The sequence below is a fragment of the Stigmatopora nigra genome, chromosome 15, assembly GCF_051989575.1.
Source record: "Stigmatopora nigra isolate UIUO_SnigA chromosome 15, RoL_Snig_1.1, whole genome shotgun sequence".
Taxonomy (NCBI): Eukaryota; Metazoa; Chordata; class Actinopteri; order Syngnathiformes; family Syngnathidae; genus Stigmatopora; species Stigmatopora nigra.
The window spans coordinates 12095930-12118719 of NC_135522.1; the positions used below are offsets into that span (position 1 = coordinate 12095930).

A 22790-nucleotide genomic window follows, 5' to 3' on the forward strand; every position below is an offset into this window, starting at 1 on the left:
TTTCCTGGCTATTTAAGCATTATGAGTTTGTTGAATGTTGGTCGGATCGTCTGGTTTGTTCCCCTGAGTTCCTACGTTTGTCATGCCGTTCTCCTGACGCCACGCCACGCTGCATTTTCATTTCTGTATTTGCAAGTTTTCAAGCCAAGTTGTTTATGTTAAGTTGCCAAGTTGTTATGTTAAGTGTTTCCGGTAATTAAACCAAACAACAAATGCAACGCAACTGCCTCCCCTTTTCCATCGGCGTCTCCGCACCTGGGTTCAAAGCCCCCCCCCCCGATCGCGTCGCATTACGCGATGGGATCGTAACAGTCACTCAGACCCACTGACAGATGAAGAGCTACAGGAGATGACCAAGTCGGTGAGTGTTGGGTTTATTCTGTATTACTATTATACATTATAGTACTGTATCGTGAGCAGTTAGTGACATAGTGGGTCATCATTTTAACACGTTCTCAATTCTACCCATAATGCTACGTGTTGTTGTTTGTATTCAATTCAATAAATACTCGATCTGAAACACCAATCTGCCTGTCGAACTCCCGTTCCATTCTGTCCTCACTCGTTAACAAGACCCCAAGACACCTAAACTCCTCCACCGGTTGAAGGACCTGATCCCTAACCCGGAGAGAGCCTCCTTTTTCGGAATGGGGACCATTGTCTCAGATTTGGAGGTGATGATTCTCATCCCGACCACTTCACACATGGTTGCGAAATGCTCCAGCAAGAGTTGGAGATCACGGTCAGATGAAGCCAACTGAACCACATTATCTCCAAAAAGCAGGGATGCAATGCCGAGGCCACCAAACCGGACCCGCTCAATGCCACAGCTCTGCCTAGATATTCTATCCATAAAAGTAATGAACAGAAACCCTGGCGGAGTCCAACCCCCATTTGGAAATGGACACGACTTACTGGCGGCTATGCGGACCAGACTCTGCCTCACTCTAAATTGCCCCTAGGTGTGAGTGTGCATGGTTGTCCGTCTCCTTGTGCCCTGCGATCGGCTGGCCACCTCTTCAGGGTGTCCACGCCGTCTCTGGCCCGGAGTCAGCTGGGATAGACTCCAGCACCCCCGCGACTTTATTGAAGATAAAGTGGTTCATAAAATGAGATGAGACGAGAGATTCTGTCTGTAGTACCAAATTGCATAACCACATCCACTACAATTAATGGCACTCCCAAATGTTTCATGAAGGTCTTTTTGTACAAAGCTTTTTCTGTATATTGCGATTAATACCCGAATATGTTTTTTTTTTTTAAGAATAAAAAATATATCGACTTTAGATATCGGCAACAACCCCACCCCTATTGGTTTTTGGAAGAAAAAAAAGTCATATTGCGGTTGATTTCCATCGCATTAATTAAACCTCATTTCCTTTCGTGTTTTCTCTTCCGGGTCGCCCCAGTTTTCCCATCTAACACTTTTCATTCATTCTACTTTAGCTGCTTTACTTTTCCTGAACAGTAAACATCAGGTAGATTGTATCGCAGCCAGGTTAATACGGTTTGATAAAACATTTTTTTGTAATTGTGTAAAGAATCTTTAAATCATTTTACATTCTCGCTTTAACCCCATAACTAAGGAGCCCGGCAAAATAAGAGTAGTCTGTCGCAAGATGGCGGCTAGTTAGTGGCGCTCTCTACTCCACGTTGCGATATTGAGTTATATCTATAGTAGTGCCAACCACTGCATCGTTTGGGAAGTGTGGTCGGGCAGTGAATGGAATTTAAACTTTCACTTATACAAAGCAAAAATAGACATGGATGCACTATGTCGAAACTACATTCGCGTACGCTTGCACTTTGACTATCCGCCACCGTCAGTTGTCGATTTACGAATGTTTTGCGTGCTCGTGGATTTAAACAAGTGCCGTTTAGTGTCCGACCTAGAGAGCACGATCAGAGATAAATTTGAGTACAGTAGTCAAAGCATGATAAACCTCTTCATAGAGGATTGCTACCTACTACACACGGAAAGCATTCATGTTGTTCGGGAAAACGACTTACTCAGGTGAGGGATGTATTTGTTTATTTATTTTCAAATTGAAATGTTTTTGTTCTCCCGGGAATGTTTGAAATGCCCCCCCTTCTATGTTAGCAGGTAGAAAAACAACAACCAAGATATAACTGCAACAACAATTTGCACATTGTAGGACACGACGAGGTTGCTGACCATTGCAGTCTTCCCTCGAATTTCGCGGATAATGTAGACCGCGATAATCGAAAAACTGCGAAGTATAATCATCCTTATTATTTCTACATTACGTACATGCGCTCATACTATATCAAAAAGAGTAAAAATTAAAGATTACACAATCATGCATATGTAAGTTCTGCAATGTAATAATATTTTTAATAGAATATATAATACATGTAATATTGGCATTTGTTCTTTTTTGACCTCATACCCACAATGCTGCACGCTTGTTTTCTGTTCTGGACTCGGAGTCGGTTCTCACAACAGCGTAGTTTTATTGTAAGACACCGACATCTGGTGAGACTTTTTGCACGGCAACACGCTCATAACATAAAATAATTTAAACAATTTTGGATTACGATGCAGACACCCTAAATGAATGTAATCTAACCTTACACTAAACTTAATTCTAAATTTGTTTTAAAAGTGTTTATACCCTTCTTCTCCCGGGCTGGCTCTATTTGCCCCGCCTCCACTCTGATTTTCAGATGCAACCTACCAAGGGTTGTTTGTTTTTGTATTCGCCTCAAAATATTCCAAAAATGATGCACACAAATGTCCTCACAATAGGATAAGACACGTTATGAGTAAACATGTAAAAAAAAACATGCGCTTACGGTACAATAAATGTTAGTTCAATCACAATATAGTAACACACTTCTGGAGGTGCCGTGTGAGCAGCAGGAGGTGTGAGAGGCTTTCGGCGGACAAGGAACTTGGCAACGAAAAATTTTGATTTGAAAGTGCGCCCATTAGGCATGAAAAGAAATAAATAAATAATAAACAAAAATAAGGAGAGAAAAGTTTTGAATGTCTACAAAGTCTTTAGAGCAAGGGTCTGCAAACTGGTCCTTAATGACCATTGTGGGTGCAGGGTTTTTTTTCCACCCAACAAGTTTCTGCTGAAACAAGCGTCTGTCTGATTGCAATCCACTCATTGCATTTCTAAGATACTTGACATACGAGTGCCACGACATAGGAGCAATTTGAGATTCGAGTAAAATTTTGAGAAAATATGTACCTTGAGATATGAGACAAATTTTGATATACAAGCATACAGCCTACGCAAGAAGCTGCTTTTGAGAACATTATCTCGCCGCAACTCCCTCGTGTAAATGTCTCTATGTGCTCCTTTATTTTTTTAGAGTGAAGGTGGAGTGTGTTTCTCACCTGGATGCGGACAGACAGATTACAAAAACAACCAAACACTGCAAAAGGAGACGCAGATCATCATTCAGCGAGCCAAATAATGGTGAAAATGTAACATCTTTTGAATTGGGAGGTGAAATTATTAAGGAAACACATCAAAAGGTTTTGAAAAAAGACACCAATAAGTCAATTTGTATCGAGACTGAATACAAAGTATCAAAGAAGAAAAGGAAAAAGGTCAAGGCAACTGGTGTCACAGCCACCGACCCACCAACATTGTCTACACCTCAAAATCACAAATCCAACCAGAACTCCAAGACGGACATATCACAACAATCAAAATCACAGACATCCACTCTTTCTGATTCCAGTAAGCATAAAAGTGTTGAGTATGAAGTCCCGATCCAAACGGGAACTAAAAGAGACTCCTCTATTTGTGCAAAAGGGAAACATCTCTCCCAAGTACTTCCAAGCACCCATGCTGTCACGAATCGTTCCTTATCTTCCTCATCAGATATTGAATCATCAAATGAGACCGTCACTGACATTGTCAAGCATAAAAATCATGATAATAATGATTTAACCAATCTTAAATCAAGCTTCAACCACAATTTTTCTACTGAACTTTTAAACGGTGGCCCAAAAAAACAATCAAGTGTGTCAGTAACATCACTCAACAAAATCCCAAAGTGTCAGGTGTCTTGTGACATAAACAACGGCAACAAGGCAAAGGTGGTTACTCTACAGTCCATGCAACAAAGCCCTGGGGTGAGTAATATCCTCCTCATCACTCAAACATTTTGAGGATAAAGATGACTTACACTTTCATCAGGGACATCTTTACTTTATTTTCAAATGTAATTTATTTAAGCATTTTATGCTACAGGAATGCTGTATTTGAAACCTATTAACATCAGTTTTAGAACAATTTATATATTAATCGTTGTTCAAATGATTTTCCAAAGTGAGTAAATATTTAACAAGTAATCTACTAATTAAGTCGTACCTTGTCACACATTGCACATGTGAATAAATAACACAATTTGTGACAAACATGACTTCAACTCCTTTACCAACTTTTTCCTCCTTGTCAATCCAGCTGTTTTTCTTAATGACATTAGAATCTTGATAATACAGTAATCCCTCGATTACCTTGGGTTCACTTATCGTGAATTTGCTACATAGCAATATTTTACACCATTAATTAATTATTTTAAAAAAAGAAGAAAAATTGTGGCCAAAAAAGTGCCGAGTGTTTTAAACAGAAACATGAAACTATCACAGAGCAGGTGCATTTATATGGAGACGTGAATACTGTGATCTTCATCTTTGTGGCTTCAACATTTGTTGCTTCAGTACATGTTTTTTTTTTTATCTTAAGTATAATAAAAGTTCTGAAAAATTTCAAACTTGCAAGCGGAAGACGGGATGAAAAATGGCAAACTTCCCGCTCCTTCTTCAGCACTGAAATGAATGGCACTCAGTGCAGAAGAAAAAGAAACAAAATTCTACTGTAGAAGATTGACACGCCGTGAAGGACGCCGTGCCTTTTCTTTGGATTACATTATTTACACGTTGCATTGCGCACAGAAAGACTATGCCAAACCTCTTCCAGCATTGTATGGACCTGCATTTTCTTATAATTGCTCCCATAGTTGATTTCACCTATTGCATAGTCAGTCTTCGCAGCCTGATGCAGGTCTACAATTTTGTCCCTGGTGTCCTTCGACAGCTCTTTGGTGTTGGCCATAGTAGAGTTTAGAGTGTGAGAGACCGAGGTTGTGGACAAATGTCTTTTATTTTTCCACATTCTGTCTCTCATGGTTGAGAGTTGCCCATGTTGACAATTACAGGCCTCTCAATTTTTTTCAAGTAGGAGAACTTGCACAATTGGTGGTCGACTAAATACTTATTGGCCCCACTGTATTGTTATAATTATTGATATTGACTGATTTTTTTTACCCTAATAACAATTTTTGTCATAGCGCCCAACTGTAGGAGTGATCCTGCTTCGCAGATTTTCGATTATCATCTCTCCATTATCCGCGATATTCAAGGGATTACTGTACATGGGCAGATTCTATACATCATCATTAGTCGACATTGGATTTGAGAGATCCTCATTGAACTTCTGGAGTGAGTTTGGTGCATTGAAAATAAAGGGGCCAAATAACATCGCACCCCCCACTTTTCAGTTTTTTTTTTTTTTTAAATATAAAATATCCAATATACTTTGTTCCACATCTCGATTGTGTTCCATTTAGTGTTGAGTCTTGACAATTATTATAATTATTTCTTCCATGGTTCTATACTAACTTTTTAAGCCACCTGCCAGGAAACCCTTACCTGCCGGAGGTGGCAATCCCCCTGCCATATTTTTTTGTTTACTGGATCACCCTGTGATGAAACACATGCTTTAAATTCAAAATCCCAAATGGAACATGATTGATGCACACTGGCATGTGTAAAAAAAAAAAAATATATATATATATATATATATATATATATATATATATATATATATATATATATATATATATATATATATATATATATATATATATATTGCAAAATGGTAGCACCCTTAAAGAAAATAAAGAAAATGTAGACAAACATTTCACACGAGCAATGGAAAAAGTTTCCATGCACAGCCATCTGCGCAGAAGAGGAGAATGTGTCCCAAAATTGCCGCGCTCACGGCAGGAAACAAATCAGATGAAGCGATTGTGATTTTCCTAATGTCACATAAATTGTTACCTTACTTTTTCGGGCAGCTGTCAAAACGTAATTAGCTGCCCGAAAAGAGTACTTCGCTTTCCCGGGCAATCGGGCAGTCATTAATGTTGAGCCCTGCATTTTTATCTTAATGTTTGAAGCCTGAAATGTGGCAAAAGGTTGAAAAGTTCAAGTGGGCCGATTACTTTTGCAAGGCACTATACTTTTCCATGTGAAGTTTCTCATACATTTTTATTGACAACTTTAATACTTTCAAGAACAAATGTCTTTATTGAGTTTAGGTTTTGTATGCGATGTAATATAATTTTCCTCTATGAAAACAGCAGTCCCGTTGTGATTGATTCAGGTGCCCAAAAGGTAACTAACCTCAATGCACAATGTAAACTGACATTTACTGTTCTTTTATTTATAGAATCAAGCTGAAAGGGATTTACAAGATTACAGTGCAATGCCTCTTCTAGCTGCACCTCCACAGGTTGGACAGAAGATTGCATTTAAGGTAAACCTTGGTTTCTTTCTTTTCTTTAATGAAAATGTTATGTGGCCCCAATAGGCAAGCACTGTGAGTTCTGCATTCTATCTAGGAATATTTTTTTAATTATTATTAGGAACCCGGCAGCAACTGTCGCCATATCCCTTACCTTTTACAAATGTTTCGCCTCCCCCTATGTCATGTTTACTAAGCTGATAAACTTTGCCATTGCAGGCAGATGTGTGCTGTCATTTAAGTGAATTGTTTTGGAGCAATGTTTGTGCAACCTCCTACATATTGAGGCAAAAGCGTTTATAATATGGAGCAGTATTATAATGAAAATATTTGTAAAAAAATAATAATAATAATTTTGTCCAACTTTAGGTTAATTAGAAACAATAACTCCGAAGTCAGCTAAACTGTATTTGACACAATGATCATATCACATGTTTTAATGCCTAACAAGTAAGTCATCGTCCTGCAAGAGAGCATTAAAACCAATTAAAACCGTTTATAAGCAAACAAGCTCTGAAAGTATCGAACAGAAAGCCAAAAACGTACCATCACTGTCAAACATTAACAATACATAAACGCCAGAACTAGCACAATATTGTTAAATATGTAGATGCCATCTTGGTTTACAAAATCTTTCATGACAACACTGCCTACACCTGTGCTATTTGTATGTCTCATCGTTTCAATCCTGCTTTTGAATTTATCTTGCATCTTTAACATCAACATGCACAAGGGCCTCATTGGAGAAAAAAATGCACATCGTTCGATATGGTTTACTGGATCAGCCTGTGATGAAACACATGCTTTAAATTCAAAATCCCAAACAGAACATGAGTGACGCACACTGGCATGTGTAAAAAAAAAACCTGACTAATATTTGTTGCAAAAAGGCAGCGCCCTGAAAGAAAACAGAAAATGTAGACAAACATTTCACACGAGCAATGGAAAAAGTTCCCATGCACAGCCATCTGCGCAGAAGAAGAAAATGTGTCACCAAATGGCTGCGCTCATGGTCTGTTCACACAGATCGAGCCGAACAACGCCAGCATGTCCGCCGAAGCCTTGGAAACGCTGCTTTATTGAGTGAAGCATAGAAGTCATTTAGTTTCTTAGAGTTGAACTTCTCTTTTAAGACAGTCGCACAGAGGGTTCGATCAGTTCAAACTGCAGCTCCTCTGAGCAGTTTCGGGTTGTTGTGACGGATTTCGAAAAAATTGACCTGTCACTTCAGTTAGTGGCCTGTCCTCGGAAAACCGATGGCAGAATTCTCTGTGCCGTGCATCCAGTTACACTGTTTCTTCATTCACTCAACGTTTAATGTAACTTGACACAAAACTGATTTCTAATTTTGTTTTAATCTTTTTTACCTTTTTACCGCTTCCATGTGTCTGATTACCGAGTGTATTTCAGCTCTTTTTTAAATTTTTCGAACCAGCCATGACTCGCTTTAAAAGGTTCTGAAGGTGTTGAAGGCGCTCCTTGGGTTATCACCCCGTTGTTATCAAATCCATGTAAATTCCGCTGGCTTTTTTTTACATATGGTTGACTCAGTCACGCTATCTCCTTCAAACTGTTTTTCTTTCATCCACAATAAAAGAAGGCTCTCCATCTCGCCGTGAATGTCACTGCGCCGGTGGGAAATTATAGTTATTCCTTTGAAAGGCCTCTTTTCCTTACTTGCGTCCCTTCTGCTTAAGGATGGTGGATATGGTTGACGGACTCCTCTCGTATTGCTGAGCAAGCAGCACGTACCCTACTCTCATATTTTTCAATCAGTTTGCGCTACATGTCAATTGTCAACGGTCGCCTTTTCTTTGCAAAAATTCTGCCGATCCATAGTTGTTTACCTTGTATGTAAATGTAGAACAACGTGGGAGAAAAAAACGGGTGGGGAAAGGCAAAGTCCGCCTGGTACTCGTAGATATATTTTATACACGAAAGAGATGCAAAAAACACAGTGCCATGGCCACCTGGATTGGTTGCATCTCAAAATCTTGATCGTATTTTGTGCCAATTATTAATTCGAAATTTTCGTCGTACCACGAGCATGTCGTAGGTTGAGTTACCATTATACCATATTTTCACGCCCATAGGGCGCACACTTAAAAGTCTAGAATTTTGTCTAAAATTTACGCTGCGTCCATCAGTAACTAATAGTTGAAGATATCAAGAGCCTTGTGTTTACACTAAATTTAAAATTTTGTATGACCCTGACTGACTGGTTTTATTTCTTGTCGACATGCGAAATTCGAGCAATTACTGTAACAATTTGTGAAAATTTCAAACAAGATTCTTGTAGCTGGGATGCCCTTAATCAAAGTGATCGCAATTCTGTTAAAGGGTTGTAAATTTTAAGACGGCATTAAATTTAGTAAAAAAAAATTGTGTGGAGGTTGGCCTGGCGGTCATGTGCTTGATTGGCCTCACAATTATAGGATCAAATGTACAGACCTATGTGGGTCCTCACTGTTTGGGCTTGCGTGGTTTTTCTCCAGGTACTCTGGTTTCCACCCACATCCCCAAAACATGCAGGTTAAGCTGGTTCCACCTCTAAATGTATGGGTGTGAGTGTGAATGGTTGTCCATCTAGTAAGTGTTCCCTGCAATTTTTATTTTTTATTTTTCTTACAAAGATTTAACAAATACTTGGGCATCTATAGTGTGGTTTTGGTCACAAACATTTGTTTTGTTTAATTCCCAGCAATTGGAGCTTACAGAGAATTATACACCCGAGGTTTCATCTTACAAGGTTTGTAATTTTTTTGCAAATTGAAAACAGATCAACCCTTTGCGATAACCTTGCGAAGTTTCTAACAAGTCAAATGTTGCTATGCATTTTAGGAGGCTATAATTGTGAGCTTTGACTCGATAACGAAGCAGATTGAGCTGGAACTGCTTTCTGCTACACAAGGTAAGATTCACATGCACAAATTAATAAAATAAAACCCTCGTTTCCTAAATATGATCCATACTGTATCTAATATTTTTCCCTCTGTGAGCCGTTTGGCCTCAAACCTTGTGTGTCAGCTGATATAAATCTCATTCACATCTCATGCAAGTTAAGTATCAACCCTCAGGTTTCATTCTTCTGATTTTCATCAAAAGCAATATTGGGAAAGGCCTGAATAAACTGAGTAAGGCAGGTGCCATAGTGCAACCAGTTTCATCATGGGGCAGTTGACAAGGAGAGTAGGTGTCAGATTACTTTGAAAGACTTATGAGTCTGGACAAAATCTTTCAAATTTCCAAAATCTGTTTTCAATCTATACCTACATGTGGTCAGATTTACAATAAAACCTCGCTACTTCGCACTCTGGAGATTGCTGATTCACTCCTTCACAGGTCAAAAAATATTCAATGAATATATATTTTTTAAAATTGAAAAAATAAATAAATAAAAAATCCAATGGATGCGTCCCTCACCACCTCGGAACGTTTCAGTGAGCCAAGATTCAAGGAGAATGTGAGCACCCTCGTGACGTCACGGATGCCGATTAGCCAGTACCCTCGTGACGTCACGGATGCCGATTGGCCAGCACCCACCGGGAGTTCTCGGACGCGTTTGGCCAATTGCTTTCTGCATTTCTTCAGCACTCGTCATGGCGCCTAACCGCTCTCTAACCATTCGTGCATAAACCACGATAATCGAGGTATCAATATACCTTGATTAACACTTCAACAAGATATGTCATTTGTGTGCACGCATCACTTGACACAAATCATTTATATAAGATGTTCCATTTGTAATTTAAACAATTATGTGAACGGATCAGAGTAAACAGATCTAAGTGCATTTACTGGCTCATTCTCTGAACTCCTGTATTACCCCTGCCTGTCAATACTAAGACATTTTTATCTTGCTGTGCTACAAATAACTGTTCACTAAAGAAAATTCCAACTTGCAAAAAGAATTATGACCTAAAGACAACAATATGTCAAATGAGATGACAGGTTAATTAAAAAAAAACAAATAAAAAAAAAACAAGTGCAATTTTGTTATCGCTGGATGTAACCAATGTCGAACTCTTCAACTACAGGCGATGAAAGGTTTGCAATTAATTAAGCACCCCTGATACACACAAACACAAGAAATTTGTCTCTGAAGACCGATGGGCATACATCCCTGGAATATATCTACCAAATTGTATTGTGAGCCTTCCATGAACAGTGGTGGAATATTTCAAAATGTACACACCATCCCCAAAATCGTCAGTGGGAAATTGACAGGCCTTTAGCTTGAACAAGTTTAAGATTCCAGGTTTAGTTAAAGCAGTGCTTCTCATTCCTTACTGACGATTCATAACCTTATGGTGGTGGTGGGGTTTGTGTCCAAATGATCCTTGGACCTATGTTACCTGGCGCCTTGTGGCCCTGATAGGGTCACCCTTGGCAAACTAATTCTCTTGTAACATTCTGTATTTTATTTAGAAATTGTCGTGCTCTCCCATTGGTTATCTATGCTAGCCTCCCATTGCCTTGGAGGGGTTATGTCTCTTTAAAATATATCTCAATTTACCAAAAATCCAAGTTACCAAACCACAGGAACAAATTAATTTTGTATTTAGAGGTACCACTGCACGTGTACTTATACTACCGCTGCATGTGCCTGTAGTGCAAGTGCACGTATACCAACCAGCACAGAAAAACTACCCATCCAATTTCTCTCGAAATTGAATTTGTGGTTTCTGATTGAAATTCTATATTTTTATGTTAACTAGCTTGAGTCCCCCGTGTTGAGCACTTCTCCAGCAGCTGAAGAGGGAAGGATATGTTGCTTGCTTCATTTTTAGCCACAAATTTCAAATATTGCTCCTTTCAAGCTTTAATTTTAAATGGCATATAATATTGATTCTGTTCATATTTACCAGCCCCTTCTGAGCCTGGAAAGTTTGACCTGGTGTACCAGAACCAAGATGGATCAGAGATTGTGGAGTACGCTGTGTCCAGAGGATCCAGGGTAATTTCTAAAAACAGTTTTCATATTTCTTGTATTGACACTGATTCTCAGGATTCTAAGTCCAAATCTGACCTTATATTTTTTTCCTGTAATAATCATCAATCAAAAGTACCATATTTTCTCGCATATAAGCCACTTTTGTCGGGAAAAAAAAGATTATTGAATCGAAGGTACGGCTTATGTGCATAAAAACACGAGATGAACAAAACTGCTAGTCGACGACGCCATGACACGATGACGTCATGATGCAATGGTGTCGTGACGTCATGACGCAAGACAGTGCCGCCGATAAGGTCATTTATTTAAAAATAGAGAAAAGATAAACAGATGAAACGCTAAACAAAATATATTTTTCATTAAAAAACGTACGTATTTTGCATAAAAGGTGAAAAAACTCCCGCCACGGCTCGCTCGGGCACGGCCATCTGACGTTGGTCAGTGTTTCCCAACCTTTTTTGAGCTGTGGCACACTTTTAGCTTTGAAAAAATATCAAGGCAAACCACTAGCTCAAAATCTTCATATTATTTTTTAAATTTCTTTCTTTTTTTTATTGTTTATATTTTTTGATGATTTTAAATTTTTTATGTTTTATTATTATTCATATTAATTGAAGCCTGGAAAACCAAAGAGATTCCGATTTACTTTACATAAAAATAAGCAACAAAATGACTTTAAACTCATAATATTATGATTTGAATTGCCATGGTACAATCTATGATTTCATAGTTCAATTTTAATCTCTTAATATGGAGATTTCACTCTGTTAGAATTGGGTTCACATTGTTAAATTTTTGTTTATTTTCGTTTCCCTACTCTTATTTTCTCCCTCCTGTCTTGCCGTTCCTCTCGCGCAGCTGTGCGTCAGGAACGGCAAGACTGGAGGGTCAAACAAGAATAGGGAAACAACATAAGCAGACACTGAGGAAACAGAAATGACTATGAACCCAATCCTAACACTCTTGGATTATTACGATATATGATTTCTTTTAATTTCCTGTGGCACACCTGAGCATCCTTTGCGGCACAATACATAGTTTGCATTCTAAAATGAATGAATGCTCCGTTGACGCTAATCTAGCTGCTGGAGCTCTTTTGTCGATCCCCCCTGAATGATGGCGAACAACAAATTAGTGTACTCGCTGTTAGCGTGTGGATTGACAAAAGAACTAAATACAGTGGTACCTCGAGATACGAGCTTACTTCGTTCCGGGACTGAGCTCGGATGTTGATTTACTCGTAACTCAAATGTGTTTCCCATAGAAATGAACTAAAAACAAATTAATTCGTTCCAACCCTCTGAAAAAACACCCAAAACAGAATATTGGATTGGAAAAACATTTTTATTTGTACTAATTCACATCTATTAAAAAAGTAACATAACTAGTGGTTTAATAGTACTAAAATGTGTTTAATAGTTCTAAAATTAAACTGATTTTGCGGAGGGGGGAGCGAGACAGACAGAGAGAGAGTGGGACAGAGGAGGGGAATACTTTTTGCACTGCAACGTGCTCGTAACATAACAAATAAATTCAAATGAAATTGGATTACAATGCAGAGAAACTCAAAAATAAATTTAATCTAACCTTACACTCAACTTAATTCTAATTTGTTTTAAATTTAGTTTCTTTCTTCTCCTGGCTCTATTTGCCCCGCCTCCTGACTTTCAGATGCAACCTATCGAGGGTTGTTTGCTTTTGTATTCCTTTCAAAATATTCCGAAAAGGATGCACACAAATGTCCTCACAATAGGATAACGCACAGCCACTTGCCAATGAATAGTTTATACGCCATTCGCACTGACTAACGGGACAAAAACATGCAAAAAAAATTCAATGCTCGGCCCATTGCTCATAGAGACATTACGCGAGGGAGTTACGACCTGAAAGACTTTTAGGTGCGCCTTATAGTGCGGAAAATACGGTAATCAAAATGGACAAAAGATAAGTGGTTAGAATGTCGTTGGAGAATTGCAATAAGTGGCCCTCTACGTCTGTCCTCTTTTCAAGTAAAACGGTATAGCTGACATTTAATTTATGCAAAAATCAGGTGCAGTGGTTTGTTATTAAGTAATCATTCTGTTGTGTCCACAGGTAAATGAGCAATGGGACTCTTTGTTGGAGCCAAGGCTGATTATATGATTTGCATCGTCCTATACATTAGGTTTTAATATGAATCGTGTTGCAATATTCTTAATGTCACGGTTTTCATTCAAGCATAAATGATATGTGATGAACTGCATTTTTATATTTTATTTGTGTTCGAGGATTTCTCCAATAAAACCTTTTTTGAATTATGTGGTCTCGTGGCATTATCATTATCAATTACCCTCACACATTGTATACAGTGTTCCCTCGGTTATCGCGGTTAATGGACCGGGACCCCCCTCAATAGCTGCGTTTTCGCGAAGTAGGCGTGCCCCTTCAAAAGTGCTTAAAGAAACGTGTAACACGTGCACAAAAGCACCACCAAGCAAAAACATCATAGTAGTCCGGATGGAGGATCTTCTGCAGTTTTTTTGCACGTAAGAAACATCGTTATTGGGAGTTGTGAACTGTTTTTTTGGGGCGGTGAAGATGCGCCTGTAAACAGCCATGACGTCATCAATGCGATTCCTGAACTTACCATGTTATTGACCATTTCTTTGGCCTTTTTTTATGCAATTACTAATTCTTATTGAATATTTTGTTTCCACCTCTTGTAAAATGATATAATTTATAATTTTAACTTAATATCTTTAAAAAAAAAATCCTGAAAAAAATCTGCGAAGCTCTGAGTCCGCGATAGCGGGGGAACACTGTATAGCAGATTGAAAATCTTAAGAATATAATTTATTTTAAGTACTATTTATTAAAAATGTATGGGCACGGTCACATAAGCTTGTGGACTGACAGGATGGTGACTAACTGAAATATTTACCTGGAAAACGTTATATTTATTCTCAAAACCATCAATCCATTTTGGGGCAATTCAGGACTGAAACGGCGATTAAATATACAACCAGAATTTGCGCTGATGTTCACATCTTTCCTTTTCTGAAAACATCATAATACTAAGCCTGTCCATGCATTCAATAAAAGAATAAATAAATGATAACGGCAGCAGGTGGCACTCCAGCAGTTGTGTATCCCAGATTCCCATGATACTTATGAGTAAAAAAGATTCCCCGAACATATGTCTACTACTGTTAACTCATTTTTGTCTGGTTATAATAAAAAGAAGCAAACATTATTTTGAACACGAGTGGTATGAACACTGGGTGGCGGAGCAGAGTTGGACACATGTTCAGGAATCAGGCAGACTGAAGGGAGTGCAAAACGTAAAAAAAATGTAAGACTTTAATGTCAAGTCAAAACTACAAAATGAAACTGTTAGGTTCATTAATAATTACCTTCGTCCGTAATTATCAATAACTGCAGGCAGACATCTTATTCAATTATTGACATTTAATTAAATAGAAATGGATAACAACAGGTAAAACCTCCGAAGGGGAGAGTTTCAGCAAGTTCCTCTTACAACTTCCGAACGTCTCCCCGAATAGACGTTCTCGTACGACTCTTATTGCCATGAATCAAAACAATTTACAGAGTTGTTGATCATTCCATCACGTATGAGTAAAAACAACATCTGGGACTACAATGAGAATCAAAGTATTTTACCAATAACAAAAACAGGAGACTAGACCTAAACAACATTTAGATTAGAACAATTATGCCTTCCTTGACCTAAGAATCAAATAATAATTACATAAAGAAAAACCCGAAGTGCGTCACGAGTGTTATGGACGTGGCAGAAACAACATCTTTGTTATGGGCTCCGTTGCTGGAAATGGCAGATATCCAGTCCTTGCCCGATCAACAATCCTTGGAGAAGTCCATGTGAGAGTGGACTAGGCGGCAGTTCATGACCTCGCAACACTTTGAGAATAATAAGAGAATGATTTGACAAAGAAATGACTTAATACAACTATATTTATAATAGTAATACAGAATAAACCCAACAGAAACCTTCCATACTAAAAATTGAAACAAAGAAAATACTGACTGGGGAAGAATGATGCACACCGTCACAATATCCAGGAAGACACTAAATTCTGTCAAAGACTGACTACAACATGGGGTATATATACATAGACGGGGTCCACAAGACAACTGGGAACACTGAGTTACATGAGAGAAGGAGCACCGAAAAGACACTTCAGTTGAAACATTCGCAATCACGTGGAAAGGACGCACTAGGGCAGGTGTCGGGAACCTTTTTTACAGAAAGCCATAAACATTTCATATATTCTAATTTCTTGAGAGCCAATCTCAGAATTGAAAAGTAAAAATACCTGGAATTGTGTGATTATTTTCTTTTTAAATGGCGCCGTCAGGTGGCAGTAGCTCTGTCCACTCTAATTTGCTTTGTGTTATACAGCCTTTTTTTTATTACGTTTTAATATTTCTTAATACATTCCTTCTTACTTTGTACTTTATAATTTTTACTTCAATGTTTTTACAACTTTGTTCGATTAGCTTGGTTTCTTTCCTGCCAGTTCTTTATTGGAACCATTCGGCCATGCCTCCGCCGGCATACACATGGGATCAGCTGTGAACAATGTGCAGTAGGAAGAGCAACACCTCGATGTTGGTGGAAATCCAGAGCTGGACAAAAGTGCCGGGAGAAGAAGCGACGCTTCAGACCAATCATTCCATTTAGGGGAAAGTGAGATCCCTCCCCGACAGGATGGAAGAGCTGTCGGTGCTTACCAGGCCGGAGTATATGAAGTGTTGTACTCTGTTACTGTTGATTCTTCAGCTCCAGACTATACTGTGCAGATAAGCTTGGAAGAGTGCATATTGTCAACCTCGGTCTCAGTCTGCAGAAGTTCCCATCCTTGTGGAAGACTTCCTGTGAGTGGTTCCAGTTTTATGTAGCTCTACAATGTATTTTTCTTGTCTGTTTACGTTGTTGGTACACTGCAACCATGATGGCGCTGCTCAAGTGGCAGCCAGTAGCAGTAGCTCTGTCCGCTTCCACTCATTTTGTGTTTTTGCTGCTTTTCTATCTAAATAATTGCATTTTAATATTTCTTAATGGTTTCCCATATACTGCATTGTACTTTGTGCTTTTTGCTTTGTTGTTTTGCAACTTTTGCGAGTCGACCTACCCATCGCGTGGCTTGGTCTGTGCTTGCTTCTGTCCTGCTACTGTAACCAAGGAAATTTCCCGAATACGGGACAAAATAAAGTTCCAATCTAGTAATCTAACTTGATATTTATGTAATTTTACCACTTTAAAAGTAAAAAGAAAAGGCTTTGAATTATTTTGACAACATTGTTCTGCCGTTGCTAATAAATCAGTATAAATTATATCATGCAAGCAGAAGAGTAATAAAAAACTAAATTATGATTAAAGCGGTGGTAGAGGTAGTTTCAACGCCCCAGTGATGGTCCTATTAGTGCATTCGGGACTCTGCTCTCTCACCAGTGATTTTACCTCACAGATTAGTGGAGAGCCATATGCACCCATGGAAAGAGCCACATATGGCTCGAGCCCTAGGTTCCCATGCAGTAGGGAAAACACGCCCAATCACCAAACCCTAACAAAACATGACAGTGATGTTATTTATTTATTTATTTTCTATTGAATTGGGTGTGTTCTACAGTGTGATTGGAATAAAGACTGTTTTTCCCTTCTGGCAAATTTTACTTTAATTCTGAAAAGAAAAATAGTCGAGGCAGGGTGTTTTCTATTCATTTTTTAAATAAATAAGTAATATAATATGACAAAAAAAGCAATAACACAAAAGTTAAAACATGGAACACAGTACTTGTACATTAATAAAAGCCAAAATAAGAAAAACATATTAAAATGTCCAATTAAATACTAGCACCCCCATCAGTGATGAAATCAAAAGGGGAGGAAAAAAAGTGAAGGTTCCAGGGGTCCCAGAGGATGACAAGCACACTTAACAACAAAACCCTTATTGGGTGGTAATCCTAGCCGACCCGCTAGGAACAGTCTCTGAAGGGGCGATGCTGATGTCGCAGACCACCGCGCTGGGGAAGCACGATGGATTGCCGGCCGTCACAGTTGCCACCGTCGGAGCCCCCGCTGTCAATCCCTCATCGTCAGGGTGGTCACCGTCAGGAAACCAGACGTAAAAATCCTTAGTTTGTTCACTGTTGTTCATCGTTTGTCATCTTGAAGTTTTTCTTGGAGGAAGCTGTGGCCGAGTGACTCGACCTGAGGCAGGTGATGTGGCTTGTGAGAAGTAATGAAGATTTCGACAAGTTGGTCGATGGGCACCAAAACGACCTCTAAAGCATGATCGGAGCATGAGTAAATGCAATGCCCAGCAATACACGAGGAATTCAACAAGGGGGAAGCAGCCACCGTTGCAACAGCACAAATCAGAAGAAAATAAGGGAGAAACGAATTTCCCGACTTTGTTGAAAAAAAAAATGTTGAAAATGTCTGATCGTGTGATCGCCCACTTTGACTGCGTTTGTCTTGTGCATTTTAGAAACGTATTATTTTTAAAAGTCGTCTTTAGATCAATTTCTCAAAACGTCTATCAACAAGGGGAACTTAAATCCTAACAGGTAAGAAGCAGTCGCGATAAATAAAAGGGGTGAAAAATTAGATGACATCATGAACCGCTAATGACAGATAAAAAAATTCAGTCTAATCTGGGACTCAGATGTTTCGTCAAAAGACGTTTGGTAGACCCGACGTTTGGTCGACCGGCCGTTTGATAGAATGGACGTTTGGTAGAATGGGTTCGCTCTCTGTCGAATTATGACAGAGTTTACTGTTGAAACCAGCTCTCAGATTAAAATCATAAGAGTGTGTTTAATATCTAAATATCTAATATCAAAATATCAATAAAAGCACTTATTTAACACATCGGCTGCTGCCTATCAATAAGAGCACTCATTTAACACATCGGCTGCTGCCATTGACGGTGATAGGCGTCCAATGAACCTTCATTCTCTCTAGAACTTGCAATGCAGCAAAGTTGAAATATCAAAATTATCATAAGAGCACTCATTTAACACATCGGCTACTGCCATTGACGGCGATGGGCGTTCACTGAGCCTTCATTCTCGCTGGAAGAACTTGCAATGCAGCAACATGTTGAAATACTTTATGTGGTCATTTTTATCAAACAAATAAAAGTCTTAGTATACTTTTAGCCCAGAGCATTTACATAAAAAAGGCAATAAGTAAAACTATTCTATCAAAAATTTTATTAAAAAGAAGACAAAGCAAATTCACAGATGTTGTTTTTATTGAAGCAGTAAAACTTTCAAATTCTAGCAGTAAAACTTACACATTCTGTAAAAAAATTACAAATACAAACTTAGAAATTAAGTAGTAATGGAATTCACAGATGGGAGTTTTTATTAAAACAGTAAAACTTACTTACAAAAATACCCAATGGCTTGTAATTTCTGTACCTTGTTTGCAAATCGATACAGGGTTTCATAGTTCTCCGTGAGCTTTTTCAACCACTCAAACAGCTGCGTATGTCTTTTTGGTGTCTCTGGGCACAATACCGCATTAAGCCTGTTGTATTGTTATTTCCCAGTCATTCTGCTCTAATTTGAGTTTTTTTATAAGACGAAATAAATTTGGATGGACGACTGACATTCTATGTTGAAAAGTGCGGTGACAACCTTCAACTGAATTATTTGTGCGTAGTATTCCCAGCAAGGTCTTTTCTCTAACATTCCATAAAGGGATAGCAAAATCTTGATGGCTTCCCCTTAAAATCGCACCTAGCCAAGTAGCCTCAAAGTAGAGGAGAAATTCTGCGAGGACTTCATCTGTTTCCTTGTTTACTGAAGCCATCAATTCATTAAATGCTTCTATGACATCCTCCTTTGGGACGAATGCCAGTGCTGTAATTTTTATTTATGAGGAAAGTATTCATTGGGTCATTGTATCAATTATGTAGGCCACATGCCTGAGTTTTTCTCCAAAGGCATTGACTGAAATGGAAAAAGCATCCAGATGTGTGAGAGATTGGAAAATTATTTTCTATACTACTTATTGCAACCCTTTTTAAAATCAACAGTTATTGAACGCCTATTGCCGTCAATGGCAGCAGCCGATGTGTTAAATGAGTGCTCTTTTTAATATTTTGATATTAGATATTTAGATAAACTCTCTCTCTCTTGATTATAATTTTGAGAGCTGATTTCAACAGTAAACTCTCATAATTTGACAGCGCACGAACCCGCTCTACCAAACGTCCGTTCTACCAAACGGCCGTCCTACCAAATGTCTGTTCTACCAAACGTCCGTCCTACCAAATGTCTGTTCTACCAAAGAGCCGTTCTACCAAACGGCTGTTCGTCCGTTCACGAATGTGTACAGCCGGCCCAAGCTCTCACTCAGATATTTCTGCTGAAAGAAGTCAAGTAGATCAGTGAGAGATTTTCCTGCAAAATCATCCATGGCTTACTACAATGAGTTCTGTTCTCAGCGATTGAAGTGTACCGTGGCTCGGAGATAAGCTGGAGAAGGCTGCAAGTGGGAAAGTGTTGGGTTTATTCTGTAATACTATTATATATATATATGTGTGCATTTAATCATTTTTGAATGAAAGCTTCTTTGAATTGTCTGAAGAGAACTCGGGGTCGTAACAAGTCACCTAGTCCTCGGGCCAAGGACTGTTGACCTGACATCTCACCCAGTCCCGGGCTCCGAGGACTGTTTATCTGGGTTTGCAATGAAGATGACGTGAAGAACTCTTGATACCAGCATATGGCTATCAATCACCCCCTCACATAGTGTTCCTACATCGTGACGTCTTTTTTCGCTTGTTTATGGAATTGATAGGTTCACCAATAAGTATTCCCAAGTTCAACTTTCAATAATGACGGCATCTGAGATCATATCCTTTGATTATTGCAAGAAGAGAATCTATCCACACGTGCCTCCGTTCAGATGATTCTGAAGACCCCGGTGTCCCTTTTGCTAATATATTCATAAGATTTAAACAGCAGGCATAACAGAAGTCTAAACATTATTCAGTCTCATAACAATTAGTCTCAGTTCTCAGAACTATTGTAGGTCTGTCGAATCTTCCCTTGTTGTTAACCGTCTTCAGAGTTTGATGCTTCCCAAAATAATTTACCGTTCTCTTGCTGTGAACCATAGTCTCAAAAAGTCCAGGTGTGAAGGAGAAGTGACCTCCAATGGTGTTTTGGTTAACTTTGGAGCGAGCACTTCTTTTGCAAGAGATTTATTAAAATTCCTTGTATTAATGTCACATTTATAATAATGATGAACTTAACATTCCTAATAAGCAAAGCGTTCATATATGTAATGTTTAATATCCAAAATAAGCAAAGCGTTCTTCATTGCAAGCACATAAAAAAGTCCTGACTTAAACTCCATTGAGAACTTGTGGACAATGCTGAAGAAACAAGTCCATGTCAGAAAGCCATCAAATTTAACTGAACTGCACCAATTGTGTCAAGAGAAGTGGTCAAAGATTAAACCAGAAGCTTGCCAGAAGCTTGTGGATGGCTACCAAAGCGCCTAATTGAAGTGAAATTGGTCAAGGGACCTGTTACCAAATATTAGCGCTGCTGTATGTATATTTTTGACCAAGCAGATTTGATCACTTTTTTTCTGTTCACCCATAATAAAGTCATAAAAAACCAAGCTTCATCAATGTTTTTTGTGACAAAGAAATATCTGTTCCAATCACTTTATCAGAGAAAAATCAGAGTTGTAGAAATAACTGGAAACTCAAGAGAGCCATGACATTATGTTCTTCACAAGTGTATGTAAACTTTTGACCACAACTGTATTTAGCTCAATAACTCCTTGGATATTTGATTGATGCTATTTATGAATATTGAGTGAACTGTAGCTGAATCATAGTGAACAGAAGTATCTGTGGACAGGGAAACCGGTGACTCCAGCCAAAGCTATACCCACACTGTCTCCAACGCTCGCTGCAGCCATGGCAAATTCTCGCTCTCTATCTTCAGTCTAAGAGAAAAGGGGGAGAAAAGGAAATATTTGAAATTGACATTTGCCGAAAAGTGACTTTTTCCTCTCATTAGTAGGAGTGACAAAAGTACTTGAATAATCAGGGTCATTAAAAACTCATATTTTCTTGGCATTGAAAACTATTTCCGGAATTCAAAAAAGCTCCTTGGTTGTTCCGCTTGACTTTGATGTGGGCAGTCTGGTTTCGAGTCCCACTCGGTGAAAGTCTTAATGTGAGAGTGAGTGGTCACCTGTCTCTATGTGTGCCCTACAACTGATTGGCAACCAGTCTGTAGTCTGGGTGTGTAGTCTGCCTTCTGCCCGAAGTCAGCTGGCACAGGCTCCAGCAACTCTGACGCGGATGCGCAGTACGGAAGATGAATGAAAAAAAATTCTTGTCACTACATTATGTTTTTAAGTTTCCTTTTTTTAGGGCCATATAGGCCATCACTTTGGCAGGAAAAACTTCATTCAATATCTGTACAGCTTACCCTCACAAGCTATCCACCTTTCTTTCCATTCCTGTCAAATACATTTGCATAGTGTTTTACTGTAGCGACCACTGAAGGGAAAGTCGGTCAGTAGGTATAGCTATTTCTGCAATACTGTTTGTTTTTGTTCGAGTTGGTCCTACCTGCACCAACTTTTCTGTCAGTGCACGACTGCCATCCACTGAGTGAATGTGAAATTCTACTTCATTCTATTAAAAAAGTATTTCTTTCTAAATTCAATTCTCCCAGCCATTGTTTTCAAAACTTCTCCCTATGGACACCCTTCCCAATTTTACTCCAGTCAGACCCTCTGTGTGTTTAAGGAAAGCCTAAAAAAACACAAACTCAAGAAATCAACATTGCCACCTGAACTATACTTGAAACCCAATTTGTTGCATTGCTCTCGTTATTTTCATGACATGTGAATTGCAAGTTTCGAAGATTTTGGCTATTTGCGATGTCGTCTTTGTCTACACAAAACTTCTTGTTCGAGTTATTTTGGGGACTATTATAAATGTGCTTGAAATATTAATCATTATATGTATGTGTGGAATATTAATCATTATATGCTTGACAAACGCTTACTTTAATCCGTTACCGAACAAGCTCGAAGGTCACTCTCCACGGCAGCTGGCTTCGAGATTGTTGATTATTTGATTCAGATTAAGCCTCGGCCCCTCACACAGTCCCTGGCTTCTCAGATGGGTCCAAGGACTGTTGATTGTTTGATTTGGATTAAACCTTGCGTCTGACCCAGTCGCAAGTTCACAATG

At 38.7% G+C, this 22790-nt stretch overlaps 2 protein-coding genes across 11 annotated transcripts in view; one reads left to right on the forward strand and one right to left on the reverse strand.

Moving 5' to 3' along the window:
- The first annotated feature begins 1389 nt into the window (after positions 1 to 1389).
- Positions 1390 to 13823, forward strand: coil (coilin p80). 3 transcript variants are annotated; one of them, XM_077735236.1, is made up of 7 exons: positions 1390 to 2014; positions 3346 to 4117; positions 6498 to 6584; positions 9274 to 9321; positions 9414 to 9483; positions 11441 to 11529; positions 13621 to 13823. In XM_077735236.1, exons 1-7 carry the CDS (start codon positions 1764 to 1766, stop codon positions 13666 to 13668), a joined length of 1365 nt encoding a protein of 454 aa, XP_077591362.1. In that variant the 5' UTR covers positions 1390 to 1763; the 3' UTR covers positions 13669 to 13823. The 3 variants fall into 3 exon arrangements, 2 of the variants coding, with proteins under 2 accessions (XP_077591362.1, XP_077591363.1); XR_013328965.1 differs by lacking the exons at positions 11441 to 11529; positions 13621 to 13823 and adding an exon at positions 9068 to 9161; XM_077735237.1 differs by lacking the exons at positions 11441 to 11529; positions 13621 to 13823 and adding an exon at positions 11291 to 11416.
- Positions 12913 to 22790, reverse strand: part of cln3 (CLN3 lysosomal/endosomal transmembrane protein, battenin) — a 44540-nt gene continuing 34662 nt past the window's right edge. For 2 of the 8 annotated variants that reach the window (XM_077735242.1, XM_077735244.1), the window contains exon 14: positions 12923 to 15444. In XM_077735242.1, coding sequence (XP_077591368.1) covers positions 15335 to 15444 — 110 coding nt within the window. In that variant the 3' untranslated portion in view covers positions 12923 to 15334. Of the gene's footprint in view, positions 17833 to 20839; positions 21527 to 22790 lie in introns of those variants that run through there. The other 6 variants (XM_077735238.1, XM_077735240.1, XM_077735243.1 and 3 more) reach the window with 5 other exon arrangements.

Excerpts from the sequence above, each read along its gene's own strand:
- coil (XM_077735236.1), top strand. The coding sequence starts at position 1,764 with ATGGATGCACTATGTCGAAACTACATTCGCGTACGCTTGCACTTTGAC. Across the intron at positions 2,015-3,345 it reads CGGGAAAACGACTTACTCAG|AGTGAAGGTGGAGTGTGTTT; the intron begins GTGAGGGATGTA and ends TTATTTTTTTAG. Across the intron at positions 9,484-11,440 it reads ACTGCTTTCTGCTACACAAG|CCCCTTCTGAGCCTGGAAAG; the intron begins GTAAGATTCACA and ends CATATTTACCAG.